At 35.9% G+C, this 16,756-nt stretch overlaps 1 protein-coding gene and 1 long non-coding RNA gene across 2 annotated transcripts; both read left to right on the top strand.

Moving 5' to 3' along the window:
• Positions 1-3,147: 3,147 nt before the first annotated feature.
• On the top strand, positions 3,148-4,633 carry LOC122145229. The gene is made up of 2 exons (XR_006160176.1): positions 3,148-3,522; positions 4,084-4,633. It is a non-coding gene; the product is annotated as an uncharacterized LOC122145229 (long non-coding RNA).
• Positions 4,634-8,807: 4,174 nt separating this feature from the next.
• LOC109055523 (beta-crystallin A2-like) lies at positions 8,808-10,825 on the top strand. Its single transcript, XM_042757956.1, has 5 exons — positions 8,808-8,897; positions 9,475-9,661; positions 9,890-10,031; positions 10,308-10,450; positions 10,573-10,825. The coding sequence occupies exons 2-5, from the start codon at positions 9,501-9,503 to the stop codon at positions 10,718-10,720; spliced, it is 594 nt and encodes a 197-aa protein (XP_042613890.1). The 5' UTR covers positions 8,808-8,897; positions 9,475-9,500; the 3' UTR covers positions 10,721-10,825.
• Positions 10,826-16,756: the final 5,931 nt, after the last annotated feature.

The following is a 16,756-nucleotide window of genomic DNA, read 5'->3' as shown; positions in this document are numbered from 1 at the left end:
ACAAAGAAAGTATCCTATACACTGCTGCCCTCTGGTCGATAGACACGTGAAGGCTCAAGTGAGCTTCGGAAATTACGGCTACTTAAAGGGATAGTTCACCCAAAAATGAAAATTACCCCCATGCCATCACCCTTGACAATCCTGTGTGTATATGACTTTCTTCTTTCAGACGAATATAATCTGAGTTTTTTGTATATATATAAATGTCCTGGGTCTTCCAGGCTTTATAATGGCAGTGATTGGCTGTTGTGATTAAATAGTTTCAGGGTTCCTCAAATCTGGCCCACCAAGATCCACTTTCCTGCAGAGTTCTTTGCTAGTCTTGTGAGAAAATAGTTTTGTTTACAGGAGCAAAAGAAGCAAAATTTCCTTTGTTTACGAAAGGAAAACCAGTCTGCTCTTGGCTTATATGTAAATCCTCTAACATTTGTCTTTACAAATCCTAATTTTGTACTTCTAATTCATGACAGGGGTTTTGTTTTGCTCTCTCCTCTGTGCTTCCACATTCATCACTTCTCACTGGAGCTTACGCTATGCCTTCGTCCTGCGTCCTCCGCTAGAATGCGACTCTCTCGTGTACACGCGTACAACAGTCAGCAGAAGCTAGAGATTACAGTTTATAAATTTTTAAATATGGATATTTTTCTTACCAAAATGCATTAATTCGCTTCAGGAGTCCTTTATTAGAACTATCCCTTTAAATGATTAAATCACCCAAACATGGAACACAAACAGAGATGTCACGCTCAGTGGCTGACTCCATTCACTTTAATTGTATGAAAAAAAGGAAATTATGTGACTGAGGCTATAGTTTTAAACAGACCTCAAGGTGTGTAAATTGTGACAGAATTTTCATTTTTAGGGGTAAGTATCACTTTAACAGTTGCAACAAGGAATTTTCTCAAGCAACAAAAGGTTTACCAGTAAATATGTCTATAGCAATAACTTCTTCTTAACTAATTTAATTAATTTAATAATATAAGTGTACCAAAGCAATATTAGTAATGATATTAGAAAAAGAAAAATTAGGGGAAAAAAACAAACAAACAAACAAATGTGTCAGTAGGAAGAAAATTGACTCCTGGTGATGCTTTAGGGCAGGGGTTCTCAAACCTCTCCATGAAGTACCCCCAGCACTGCAAGTTTTGTATGTCTCCCTACGGTATATCTGAGACACCCCCTTCAGGTCTTGCAGTCTCCACTAATGAGCTGATGAGTTGAATCAGGTGTGATAATTGAGGGAGACATACAAAATATGCAGGGCAGGGGGTACTCCAGGGCAGGTTTGAGAACCACTGCTTTAGGGAAGAGGTCTCCAAAACTGCTCCTTGAGAGCTACCGTTTTGCAGATTTCAGCTCCAACCCCAATCAAACACACCTGAACCAGCTAACCAATGTGTTCATGTTTACTTGATAATTGCAGGCAGGTGTGTTGGAGCTGGGTTAGAACTGAAGTCTTTAGAACCATAGCTCTCCAGTAGTAGGATCTGAGACATAGGGATATTGTAATGATGCCTGCAGCAAGGTACAGCTGGCAATGAAACTGGCACATGGCATAACACAACGTTCTTTCAAAGAAGAAAATTAGAGGAAGTGAAAAAGCAAGAGGAAGCAGGTCATTATGCAAAAGCAGTATATATCATGACGTGTAGCCAAGTGGTGTCCTGTACTCAGAATTTGTGCTCTGTATTTATCCCATCCAAGTGCACACACACAGCAGTGAATTGTGAACAAAACCACACACCCAGAGCAGTGGGCAGTCATTTTGCTGCAGCACCCAGGGAGTAGTTGGGTTTGGTGCCTTTCTCAAGGGTCTCACCTCAGTCATGGTATTGAAGAGAGCACTGGTCATTCACTCCCCCCACCGACAATCACTGCCAGTACCAAGACTCAAACCCACGACCTTTGGATTACAAGACCAACGCTCAAACCATTAGACCACGATTGCCCTTGACTGAATGACTGCTGTGCAAATGCATAAATAGCTCAAAAAGAATAAGCGAAACAAGCTTGTTGCATCAAGATTGGGAAATGCAGGCTGAACTGGATCTGTAACTTGGAAAATCTTCACAGTCGAAATAGGTTGCAGATGGTTCATAGTTCGTGTCTAGGCCACTGAAACACTGAGTCTGAGGAAAAAAATCTATGGCAGACCAGGCTATCAGATCCCTTACCGACACTGCACAGAGAAGTAGCAACTGGCTATGGTTGAAAAGAAAAAGACTACTTGGGCCTCAAATTGAAAAGAGATTAGAGGATGGTGACTTGTGGCTGCTAGGTTCAGGGTCAAGCCCTCTGATGTCGTGGCCATATCAGCGAAACAGAGAGGAAAGAGGGTGCCCACCCGATGACCCCAATGTTGATAACCTCCAAAATCCCCCCTTTATTCCCCCTTCACCCCAAAGATAAGATAACATTTACCTTTATATTTATGCATTTAGCAGACGCTTTTATCCAAAGCGACTTACAGTGCATTCAGGCTATAATTTTTTTATTAATAGTTTTTTTTAATTAGGTTTTTTTATATATATATATATACATAAGTTCAACATCTTATCAAAACCAGTTAATTGTAACATCTAGTCATATCTATAGTCCCCAAGCAGTAGGCCCAATGGACATCCAACAATGTTCTTTCATACAGTCATGTTTCCTAAACGCATAAAATCAAAGTTTTCATAATGACACACAGAAATACACGTCTTTTCCATCATTCAACACATGATGGCGCCATATTCCTGCTACAAGCACCGACCGAGCAGAAACAATCATTGAAGCGAGAAGATGAGGGTTCTGGGTGTTCAACATACATCTTCTCTACATCTCATTTTATCTTAGAAAAAAGTTACGTATTTAATCTGAGGTAAACTTCATTTGTTTATGTGATATATGTAGGCTAGTTGACTATAACTCATATTTGTAGCCTAATATTAATACAAAGAAGTGAAACAGATTTTTGATACGAGACTGCTGCTATTAAATTTTCTCTGCACACCGCTATATAAAGCAGTAGTGGACGTCCACTGGGTTGCTATTTTTTAGCGCCTGATCTGAATCAGGAAATAATAGGCATCTGCGAGTGGCATGTAAATTTTGTGCAAATTAAACCCGCCCTGCGTGAAACAGCAAGTCCTTCCTTGTCATCTTATTTGTAACGATTCAGTGAATGGATGGTTCAAAAACGTTTACCGCTTACGACCACGGATAATCCGCATAAAATAGATCGAGAAGTAGCTAAAATGTAATTTGCATCTAAAGCCTTGGAGGCCCAAACCACACTTCAGCAGGACCACGTCACTCCGCCCCTCGGTCAACATTAGACCTGCTCTAAAGTGCGACAGGTGCGTGGAGAGATCAGCACCTTTACAGCTGCGGGAAAAGGAGAGGGGGCATGATTTTTGTCGACTATAAAAACCCGTCACTGGCCAGTCTGATTCATAGGACCTGCAGGTACGGAACTGAGCATGTCTACTGAGGCCTTCCATCAACCTGGATATGAAACTACAGAGGTGATCAAGACAGGTAAAACAAAAATAAGCTTTAATGCTATCCAAAGTGTTTTCTTCTTCTTCTTCTTCTTCTTCTTCTTCTTTTTTCTTTTTTTTTTTTTTTTTTTTTGTTGTTGTTGTTACTTAAAGTATGTTGTATATGTATTTGTATTTTGCAGAATATATTTTGCTAATTAATTTGAAAGCAGAATTTGATATATACACACTACAATATCAACATTTACTATTATATTGTTACTGATTTTTTTTTTATAAATTAAGCCATATATATATATATATATATATATATATATATATATATATATATATATATATATATTACATTCTGCAGTGAATAATTCTTTGCACATTTTTAACCAGTTTGAATGTAGAATGTAATTACTGCTGTAATTACCTAAACTCTAAAAATGGTTAAACTTTTGGAACTTTTAAACATTTTAGAAATTGTTTCAGGAAATTTATATGGATGGAAACAAAAGTTATTGTAAATATGACTATATTAAATATAAAATAAATACACAGTAAAACTAGAATATCCTTTTGAATTTTTCTTAACTGTTTTACTTATTTGCAGGTAATGGGCAGGGAACACACACCTGAAAAATCAGATGAATAAAAAGCTTCGGATTCAATTTTTTGACTGTATTTTCTACAGTAATTTTGGAGTTTATCAGAGTGCGCCTCCAGAACTTCGATGGAAAAAACTAAAACTACACTTGCTTTACGTTGAGCCACACGCACAATACATGTGGATTCAGTTTTGTTCGTTCGGCTCGCGTTAAGCAAGTGCAGAACTTCTTCGGTGCCAAACGTCTGTGACATATTTAGATTAGAAGCTTATAACTGCTATGCTCTTTTCTTTGGAATTGTTTTTTAAATGGAAGATAATCCAATGAGTCCAAACCACATAAATGCGATGTGAGAGATTCGCAGACAAATTAATGAGCCACAACTGATAATTTTTCTTCTGTAATGGTCATGATTTACAATGTCACCTGTTATCCAACATCATGTTTGTTGAGTTATCCACTTCCTCTCTTCTGTGCGGGTTTTAAATGAGGGCAAAGTTCTCACATATGTTGCAGTGATGTAATGGCAAAATAAAGTTCTTCTTTACTCCTCAATGTTTGTATGTTGAGTTATCACACGTATGCTAGCCTGGCAACTGTGGAAGCATATGGTTACTATGGAAATCTAGAAGTCAATGGAGAGTTTGATGTGCAGAGGGGGTAATGGGTAATCGGCACTAATAGGTAACTGGTAAAACATTAACTAGAGGAGCCTGGACTCTCTCTTCCCTCTCCATCAGTCTTACCATCTGCTCTTGGCTGTTTCACACAGACTCACACTGAGTCACCCTGGAGTCATAACTCTCAAGTCAAATTCATTCAAATAAATTACCATTACTACCCCAACAGTTCTGGATAACACACATATAAAGCCATTCAATATCTGTGGCGGTTATTAGGTTGTATTTACTATACATATGCATTATATTAATTGTTATAGCGTTAAGCACATTGTCTTCTTTCCCATCTGTTGCTTCTCTTAAGCCCTACAACAAAACTAGACCATACAAGCATAGTAATAAGACAAAAGCAGTTTAGCTGAAAGCAAAACATTGTAGTTTATAGCAGATGTGAAATCAAAGGGCTGTTATTAGATCAGAGTTTCATGTTCTGCTCTGATGATGCTGAAAGTTACAGCAACTAAAGAGGCTCCAGGGGCCATGTGTTTCAGCCAAAGACCATTACAATATCACTAATGAAATATGCAAGTGCCTTTAGGCTGCCTCACAGCCTGTGATTGGTCATACAAGTATCTTCAATATCACCAATTAAACTGAGAATATTGAGGTCAACATTCAATATGCCCAAAGCAATTAGAAGGAGTCTTTTTGTTTGAACTGTTTACAGATCTGGCAAACAAACATAAACACACCTGCAGAGAACACATGGACATGCAACCATACAAGCCCTATACAGTGTCTCAAAAACATATTTGGACTTTTAAGCCACATTTTTAAAATGCATTAATATAATTGCACATAATATTGTACATATGTGTGTTTTATTTTCTTAAGTTTTTTTTTATCCCTGGTATTTATTTGATCAGAAATACACTGAGAAATATTGTGAAATATTGTTACAATTTATCACATGATCCTTCTGAAATCATTTAAATATGCTGTGTTCAAGAGACATTATCAGTGTTGAAAATGATTGTGCTGCTTAATATTTTATGGAAACTGTGATACATTTTTACCCCTTAGAATTATTTGATTAATATAAAGTTCAAAACAGCATTTAAAACAGCAATCTCTTGTAACATTATAATTTTTTTTATCATTTTTTTTATATATGAATATGCTGTGACTAACAAACATGCATGTGACAGAAACACACACAACTGCAAACATACACAAAAAGCACACACACACTCAAACAAAGATCCAGAGTGAGAGTCACAGCATATTTTTTGGTGATGTAGATGTCTAGGTTTGAGCTGTCAGGGCCTGTTTTTCACACACAGAGCAGGATTAGTTTCCATGGTGCCAGTGAACATGTGGCAGGTGGTTTTGGCCTATTAGCTTTGTACTACAAGCAGAAAAAAGGCAACAGTTTTGCCACTGTCTATGAGGAAATCCCAAAATGACAGCAATAAAACAGAGATTACATTTTGAAGAAGGAAGCATCTGTTATAAATCCATATCTATACTGAAAAAAAAACCTAAAACTTTGAATTTTGGTATGAATGTTATTTTTAATATATAAACGCTAAATGTATATGTATTAAATGTATTTCTTTTCCATTTTTCAATGCCAGTAAACATATCCACACTTCTTTGTCTGTTGCATTTACATAAAAGATAGAATCTATAAAATGAATGCAAATTAGAAATTTGGCAGTGAAATTGGTGTAACTGTTGTGCTGCGTGTCTGTATGGAGGATATTATATTCAAGGTGTGTGTAAACTTCACCGAATATAGTTCCAAGGTGACTGGTTAACAGCCCTGGAGATGTGCGTCATTTAGACAGCTCTTGTTTTTCAGAGCCTACCTGACAACACGAGGATGCTAATGCCATCTCACAGAGACACAGAAAGAACAGGGGACGTAGAGTGTTACCATGGAACAGATGGATTTATGAAAGACACACACACACACACACACACACACACAAAGCGCTTGCATACTAACTGACCCTGACGTTCACACATGGAATGAGATACACACTAATAAACATTCATCACACACACAGGTATAGGGTGTAGCACGCAGACTGCAGGACTGGGGGCAGATGTGTAAACACTACCTGTTTGTTCTGTGTAATGGCTGAATGACCGGGGAAGTGAGAAGCAGGTGATGGTCCTGGAACACCGAGCTCCGTATAGTACATTCAGACTACGTGTCAGCCCCAGATCCTCTCCAAGAGTAGGTGGAGTGAATGATTCTTGGGGTAAAATTTTTACCCCACATTGTGAGGACCAACTATCTTGTCTTAATCTGGTTCATAAAGACCTGGCTGACTCACTAAGCTACTTTGAATGGTTATCAGTGTGTAAGAGAGAGTAGGCTGGCCTGTGATGTAAATGGACTAATTTTACTGTGAAATGAATGCTGTAGTGATGCAAGGAAAGGTGATTAGCTTGTGGCCTTGACTAAGCTTGCCAACTCTTTTGTCTCACACCCGTAGAAGCATAGAAACACTTCTCACTTAATTCATTAAGTATGTAATCCATGAGCAAACATCCGTTTGACATTTTGATCATCACAATATATTACAAATCAGTATAAATACATGCATACAATTCTAAAAGCAAATTTAGACCTATACGCTGTCTCATTCTGCACAATGTTTGTTGGTGCAATATTAAAATTTTGACTAGTAGTGTTACAACACTCTCTGTCTTGCATTTCTTTGGTATTTGAGGAAAACTTGTGTAGAAGAGAATCTAATATTAATTTTTTTTTCGTCTTTTCTGGAACAAAATGGTTCTCTCCTTTGTCTCATGGCTGCATTTTATGTATCCTAAACACAGTTAAATCATTTGTCAGAATTACAGCTTATTTGTAAATTATATACTATTAAACATATACTACTAACAAGGGAAAATAATCTTGTTTTGTGCTTTTTCTTTACACATCACACATCTCATATTTCATCTCATGGTCTTTTTGGGAACCAATTACAGTAGTACTTTTGAGAAAAAAAAAAAACTTAATTAGAGGCATTATTGCTTATGGTACTATTGGACATCCACAATTTATAGAAATCAGTTTTTTTTTCTTCATCTTTATATATTTTCATATTTTGAACATGTAATAATAATGGATTTTCATAAGATTGAAAGTCGAGGTCTGGGACAAAGTTAAAACAAAAACTATACACACAAAATCTATACACATTTGAAAAGTGGCAAAAGCAAACGATATAGGCATTAAAAAGCTTCCAATACAGTTTTAATGTGATTAATAAGTAATATAAATCAGCCTCTAGGAAAAGGAAGGAAAGGGAAAAGTTCAAGAAACACCCATATAACAGATATATAAACAATAGCAGCATCCAAATTGTGCAAATAATATTAAACATTTAATGCATGTTTTCTCAGTTTGGAGTGAATTTCGATGCGCTCTCAGAACAGTTCCCAGAATCTCTTTTTTAAAGCACTTAAAAAGCTTGTTTTTAAGAAGTTCATATTCAGTATGCTAGAACATGCTTGAAGAAAAATGAAACACATGAATATCTGTAGTCTATCTGTAGGTGGTACAATGATTGTACCCCCACAAAAGATGAGGGCCATTAAACAATAATACCTTTTGTTTGGGTTCTCATAATAGTGCAATCATGTTCCTGAACCTCTAAGAGGATACAACATCATGGATAGATGACCCACTGTAATAAACAACAGGATTAATACAATATTACACTTGATGTGACACTAAGAGTTGCTGAAAATACCTTTTAGCTGAGATTGACGACTGATTGGTTGATATTTTTACCTGCAGATCAATTTTATTTTTCTGACAAGAAGTGAAATGGAAGCAATAACTGCAAAATCAGTGATTTGAATCATTTTCTGACATGGTTTTACCATTTCTTCAGTGGATCCCATGAATCTGCAGTCATTGGACATTGCAAGGGCATTCAGAGTGTGTATATGCGTCTGTGTTAAACTGTATGGCTGGGCCTTGTTTTTTGATGAGTCAGAAAATTGAAGCCCCTTTTAGACAATAACAGGACTTAAGCTCTCTTTTGACACATGCTGCTGAGCTGGCAGTCCCTCTGCACATTCTGCAGTAACTGCAGTGACAGCGGCTATATAAACACCACGTATTGGACCGACCCCCAATGTTAATTACGCTAAATCTCTCCCACAAACTGCATGTGAGTATGGGTCGCCGTCATGCTGCCAAAATCAACATCATAAACTTCATGAAAGCGGATTTAACTGTGAAAATGGATAAACTGATGCCATTTGTGTTGACCAGACACAATCATCATGGATCATCTTGAATGACGGGAGATAGAGGCCTTTGTGAATCTTTCCATAGACTGAAAAGTCACCCATTTTTAGTGGTTACTAAATTAATTTTCAAAGCAGTGTTGGAACTGAGAGGTTTCAGCCATCGCTGGATTCATGGGGCCACTATTATCTTTGATAACTATTGATATTCTCTAGTTGTTTCAGTGAAAATGTGTCAGTTTGAGATTAGACAGGTACCTTTTCTCTTGTTGCAACTACACTGAAAGGGCCTGGTACAAAATGTGTGTATTCTTAAGTGACCTAAAACTAGGTCGCTCTTGCATTATCAGTAATCTTGCTTTTGATAACTTAACACTAAAAGTAAAGCACTGAGGTCATAGGTTAGGCCTGAATGTTGAATAGTAATGTTCATATGATCTGTCAGGTGAGGGCAGGTGTTGTTGTATTATTAACCTTATCTCTTAATGTTGCCGGTAGCTGGAGAGAGCAGACAGGCGGCTATCATGAATCAGCGAGAGCAGATGGAGCAGAGGGGGCAGTGGAGGATCACAGTGTGGGAAGAGGAAAACTTCCAGGGCAAGCGGTGTGAGTTCATGCTGGAATGCCCGAACATTCTGGACAGGGATTTCCAAAAGATCCGTTCAATCAAAGTGGACAATGGCCCGTAAGTGTTTGTTTGAGCTGATTTTTTGCTTTTATCAGTGTCTCACATGCATGTGAATCATCAAAAATCTATATCAAAAAGCTCAAATGCTTCATCTCTCTCTCTCTCTCTCTCTCTCTCTCTCTCTCTATATATATATATATATATATATATGTGTGTGTGTGTGTGTGTGTGTGTGTAAACATGTTTTGTGGGAGATAATATGGATATTGATCCTATTTTCTGCAGCTGGGTGGGTTATGAGTACCCAGAGTATCAGGGTCAGCAGTTCATCCTGGAGAAGGGAGATTATCCCTGCTATCAGGCCTGGAGCGGAAACAGCAGCTACCGCACTGAGCACCTGCTTTCCTTCAGACCCATCAAGTGTGCTGTAAGTTTTGCATTTAATGCATCTAAATGTCTCATTTACTTACATTTCATTTTTATAATAAATCAAATATGTTTGTGAAACATCACAAAATGAATATTGTGATAATGCTGATAATAGCAATGTATGATAAATAAATAACAGGCCTACAATCTACCTGTTCCAATGAAATTGCAGATAATTTTGACTTTTAATTATTAAAATGGCATCTTGCATCTGAAATATGAACGTCCCAAAATATACTGTTTTGTCCTAATTTTTGTCCTGTTTCATCACCAGAATCACAGTGACAGTAAAATTACTCTGTATGAGTGTGAGGACATGATGGGACGCAAGTTCGAGATGTGCGATGACTACCCCTCTCTTCAAGGCATGGGCTGGTGCAGTAAGGAGGTTCCTTCTATCAAAGTCAACTCTGGAGCGTAAGTCATCCTCCATTTGCTCCAGTTGGCCTATAAGTTATATTTGTATTACTTCTCTCTGCACACAGATTTATCTCAATAATAATATGTTCTTCTTCATCTCACCCTTGCACCTATGGCAGTTGGGTGGGCTACCAGTTTCCAGGTTACCGTGGATACCAGTATATCTTTGAAAGAGACAGACGTCAAGGAGAATACAGGAAATATTATGAGTATGGCACACAGGCCCACAGCAATCAGATCCAATCAATCCGCAGAATTCAGCACTAAGTCCGCCCCCAGTCTTCTCCTATTGGCTACTGTGTATCAAGTGATAGCATGTTATTACATGAGACAAAGTAGGCAATAAACGCTTTTTCAAACTCCAGAAAAAAAGTGTGCTTGTCGCCATTCCTTTTTGATTTATCCAACCAGTGCCCAGAAAATTTAACGTTAGATCTTTAAAAACTGGAGTGTTATTATTTTATAACAAACTGAAAACAGCTTATAATGCTATCCAGGCCTTTGTACTTACAGGATACAGATTTAATATATTATTTACAGAGCTTTTCAATTCAGATTAGACATCTTTAGATTAGGTTTTTATTTTTATTTTATTTATTTATTCTTAATGTCAGACATAGAATGTATATTGTTCTGGTCGGACTGTGTTTTATTTTCAATAAACAAAAGCACGAGATGATGGCTATTAGTGTTTCTACTGTGTGCAGTGTTGCCAGACCTATTGTGTTTTGCTGCTCAAAACGTTTATTTATTATGATGATTCAGCGTTGTTTTTTTGAATACTACATAAAAGTTTGTTTAAATCTATACATTTGATCAGATTTGATCACATAAGTAAATCATCGAGAGCTGTCCGCGGTCCTGACATCTTCTAGCTGCATATACTGTAGAGCGCAAGACTAACAAATCATTAATAATATTTGGGATCTATGTACTAGCAAGGTATTTTTTTCATTCACTTCTAAACTACACATAAGTTTCCATTCGACTTTCATGAAATTATGTAAAAATAAAATAAAATGAAGAAGATTTAAAAATAATATGAAAATGTAGTCACCACGCATGACTGAAACGTAGCTACAGCGGCTTTAAAACAGCAAAACACAATCGGTTACAAAGGTCTAGCAAATGTACCATTTTGATTAGCGAGGCGCATTAAAACATCATAAGATAGCAGGCTGGCAGGACACGAGATGATCATTAAGCGCCCTCTACTGGTTGATTTTTCATATTTACAATAGGCGCTGTTCAATTTAGCCATAATTTTAAAACGTTTCTAAAAATGTGTATTTTGTTGAGAAGTGCTTTAAAAAGATAACAAATATATAAGAACAGCAAAAATGACTAATCAATATCATTAAAGTTTCCATTTGCTTTTTTTTGTTTAAAAGGCCTTAAATATTTGATACAGAAAAATTTATATAAAAGATACATTATCTAGGAAGAAAGAATATATAGTTAGGCCTGTTTCGTAACCCCTATTACGAACATGTATGTTTGAATAAAAAAAAGTCTTATAATATTATTATAATAAAAATGTCTAGCAATGCAAAAGGGTTATGATCATGACGTCAGGCTATTATTAACGTTTTGCATTATATTTCAATACACACACACACACACACACACACACACATACATTGTAGTTTATATGTGTGCGTGTGCGTGTGTGTGATTTTGAAAATGAGGAAAAACTAATACACTTTATCTTAAATTAAAACAAAACGCAAATCTCCCATGTTGCCACATGATGGCGCTCTGGCTCTTTGCATTGAAACGTTCTGCCATTGTCACCCATTTTACGTTGTAGGAAAGGTTAAAATGCGTTTTCTTAAGTTTAATTAATTACTTGCCATGCAATCCTTGTGGACATTAAAATGATCCATTCTGAAAAATATAGTTTAATAACATAACATCTACTGTAAATTTACATATTTGTGATGGAAATTTGTCATGGAGAAACAACTGCTCAGTTGTGACTGGAAAGCTGTGCTTGAAAGCAAATGATGTAATGCTGTACTGTAATACAAAATTTCTCAGAATTTGTCCCGATAAAGAAACAAACTAATATTGGATGGCCTAAATAACTTTTTAGCCATTTTATTTTTGGGGGGGTGAACTAATCCTTTAAATTGATAAACTGAATATCCATTGTTCTTTAAACCCCATATTTATTAGAAAATAAATTTTAATAAGTTTTACTAGACATTCTGTAATGACCTAAACAGGTGAAATCTTCCAAGGATGCTGATGCAAACTCATCGACCTGGTTAAGATAGAATGAGGCTTCTGCACTTTAAAGAACTAACACTGCACCTGTTGCTACACTAATTATACCAGCCATTACACAAGTCATTTCATCAGGAGAGTTTAATCAGGCATAAAGAACTCAAATAACCCTCTTACCACCAACCTATCATGCCTACTGCCCACCACCCCCAAAAACATTATTCTAAGCCTATTTTTCTCTCTGCTGTACATCCATCATTATACTGTCCCCATTCATGTTCTTATGTTCCCTTCTTTTCTATTCTGTGCTCTGAACAGTACCAGACGTTCTCCCTTCTTTCCGCTCCTTCCCAGCTGCCAGTATCTTTCACTCTTTTTTTCTCACTCTGCTGTTACTGTCACTGCTGGCTACCATGGCAACACTCCGGCAATGGTGTTCTAGAAGGTAGAGGTGGTGATGACCCCACATGAATCATTCTTTATTATGACTGTGCCAGTCTGTCATTCACTTAACAATAAGCAATGGAGCCATTTTTACCCACGTTTTTTATTTGCAGATTAAATTTAGCATTATAGATAAGTGTATCCTTTTTATATACAGTATCTCCTGAAATATGGTCCAAAATAGATATGAAGACCTGTTTTTCCTCCTTATTTCATATGATAAGCATCATGGTACGGCTACACTCTTACTTAAGCCTGTAAAGCCTGACATATTAAATGAATATATAGTTTTAAATGGAACAGTTCATTGAAACTTTAGACAAAATATCTATTAAATTTCTTATAAAAAAAATTGTATATGTGTATCATGTTTGATAAATAAGGCTTTGTGGAGGAAAAAAAACCTACATTTTATTCAGAGGCCCATACTGAACAATTTGGTGCAGTATAGTCTAGTATAGTTCTGATAGTTTGTAATGTAAAATAATGAGCTCTTTATAACTTTATAGCATACAACTATTAACACAATTTAATTTAGGGACCATTTAACTATGACTTTTGCCTCTATAAACTCATACTTTGCTGCTTATTAATAGTTAATAAGGTAGCTGTTAAGTTTATATATGGGCTAGGATTAAGGGATCTGAAATACAGTATGGTCATGCAGAATAAGCCATTAATGTGTGCTTTATAAGTACTAATAAACAGCCAATATGCCAGTAATATGCATGCTTATAATCAACTTGTTAATAGTGAGAACTTGATATTCCCATTTTAACATGATTTTTAAACAATGATGTGGATAAGATGTGTACCACAACCTGAAAGGCATTTTTATCATTTTCACTTTCTAAAAAATAGTAGACTGTGTACATTTGTGATTGTGATTTTTCATGTTTTCATGTTTCATGATCATGTTGGTAATGTAGAGGAGTCAGAACTTTGCTTATTAGATATGATACGGTAGGCTTTAGAGGGTTAAAGACCTTTCAAAACCTTCTGATGAGATCAAGCCCACTGAAAACATACACACGTAACACGCTGCTCTATTCTGCAGTGACTTGCCCTGTACATACAAGCTGAATCCTGAAGATGCTGAGTGAGCTTATATTCAGGGCTTATATAATCATATCTCTCTGCTCTGAGATTTTATTCATAATTGTGCTAGGTGGGTGAAAGAAGACTAATCCCCATTTTTAACTCACTGTGAGGGGATCGGGAATGTTCTTTGGGGTTCTGAAAAGGCCACGAGGAAGAGCAAAATGCATGGATCTTGACACTTGGCATGAAAGGAAAAAGACATATTGTGATACAATTGGTGCAGAGGTCTTTATAATGTAAAAAAAAAATAAAAAATAAATAAATAAAAAATGCAATGTTGAGGCAGGATGGGTCCTTCAGTATCACTGTTATGATCAATGTCAGTACGTCTTCTAAATATTTTAAAGATAAGTAACTGATCGATAATAATTACAATTGATTCAAGCCAGTCTTCTGATCTAGTCTTTATCCTCATTATGTTTGTATGAAATCATCAAAGCTGCAATGATGACTCCCCCACTTTCACATTATCTAACCATTGTGTGGGCGAGTTGTTTATGTTCAAAGTCCTTGGCAAAGTTTCACAAATGTTGTGTCAGGGAACAGAAATTACTGTTGTGAAGAAAAAGAGTTTGAATAATATAAATAACATTGCTTCAATGTTTGTTTGTTTGTTTGTTTTGCTTTTGCATTAACCCTTGTGTCATAACAATAGCTTGTTAATAAAAGCTTGTAAATGTACCTCTGTCAAAAAGAGGAAAGAATAGTGGGTTATCTATAGTTTGAATAGATTTTGTTATTTCACGTACAATTTAATGGCATGGTCATCTAATAATAGCATATATGGTGTATATATATGTGTGTTTATATATATATATATATATATATATATATATATATATATATATATATATATATATATATATATATATATATATATATATATATATATATATATTAGGTCTATTCTATTCATTTTTAAAACTGTTTATGTCTTGGCCCAGATGCTATTTTCAACAATGTGGATTATGTCTTCCACTTTTAGCTGAGTGTCTCAGAGGGGCTAACTGCATGCACAGGGAGAATGGAATAATCTCATAGCCAAGATTAGTACATACCAATATAGCCTGCAATACAGATAGACATAAGCCCCCTCTTGAATAAGGTGCGAAGTACAAAGATAAACAAACTGTTGCTAATGCTGATGACCTGGAAAAATTATATTAATTGATATTTCACTTAGATGACACTTGATACGTCAGCCTCAGGAGTTAAATTTATAGATCAGCTGTGATATATGGATTCATTAGGATGTCAGTGTGTTTGTATTTTCATAGAAAGAGAAAGAGAGAGACAGTGAAAATAATCCTGACCTCTTTACAAAGTGGCAACAACAGCATAGGGCCATTGACATTCTGTTTGCAGTTGGTTTTATACCTGAAATTATTTGTTATGCTACAGATGTTATCACTGCATGCTTTGACTTTGATAAGGACATGAGTCCTGTGACCTGCCTGCTGCTGGACAAAGATTAGACAGCAATTCACTGATTATCAGTTTACCATTAATTTGCTTTTAGTTTGAAAAAGTATGCAGAATGTTGAGGTGTTTGAGGTGAAAAGCATTAAATAATAATAACTATTATTGTGTGTGTGTGTGTGTGTGTGTGTGTGTGTGTGTGTGTGTGTGTGTGTGTGTGTGTGTGTGTGTGTGTGTGTGTGTGTGAAGAGTGCGATTGGAGCAGGGCGTGTGGATAAGTGATAATGATCGACACCTGTGCCACTTACTGTAGCAAAAGTAACTGTATATTTTTTATTTAATTAAATATTTAAGTAAAATTTAAAGGTAACACTTTAGTTTAGGGAAAAATTTTCACTATTAACTAGTTGCTTTTTAGCATTCGTACTAGCATATTGGCTGTTTATCAGTACTTATAAAGCACATATTAATGCCTTAATTGTAAATAACCATATTTTAGATCCCTTAATCCTACCCCATACCCAAACTTAACAACTAATAAGCAGTAAAGTATGACTTTATTGTGGCAAAATTCATAGTTAATGGTTAGTTAATAGTGAGAATTGGTCCCCAAAATATAGGGAAAATTCAGGTAAATTAAGACTTTTTTTGTCATTTAAATTAATATGAAAAATGTCCCAATCATGCTAAATTAACCCGCCTGTTGTGTGCTAATTTCAACCATGTTTTTGATGTGTGGGGTCAAATTGACCCCAAATATTTAAATATATCATATATTACTTTACTTTGACATTGTGGGGACATTTAGTTTGTCCCTATTAGGACAACAGGTTTTTTTTGTTTTTTTTGGAAATGTAAACGCAGAAAGTTTTGTGTAATTTGTAGGGTTAGGGGAATGAAAATACAGTTAGTACAGTATAAAAATTATTTTGTCAAAGGAAAGTCCCCATAAAATATGGAAACCCAACAACAATACATTTTTGATAGATGCTTGTAAAAATGTGTATACAGTGTTTGTAAGCACATGATTGTATGAAATAGTAGATAAAGTTATATGGAACTCTGAAAATGACTAAAATTGGCCTTCATATGCAGTACAGTAATAGTAAA

The sequence above is a fragment of the Cyprinus carpio genome, chromosome A6, assembly GCF_018340385.1.
Source record: "Cyprinus carpio isolate SPL01 chromosome A6, ASM1834038v1, whole genome shotgun sequence".
Lineage (NCBI taxonomy): Eukaryota > Metazoa > Chordata > Actinopteri > Cypriniformes > Cyprinidae > Cyprinus > Cyprinus carpio.
Note: the sequence above shows the minus strand (reverse complement) of the source record. Positions and strands in the feature narration are given on the sequence as shown.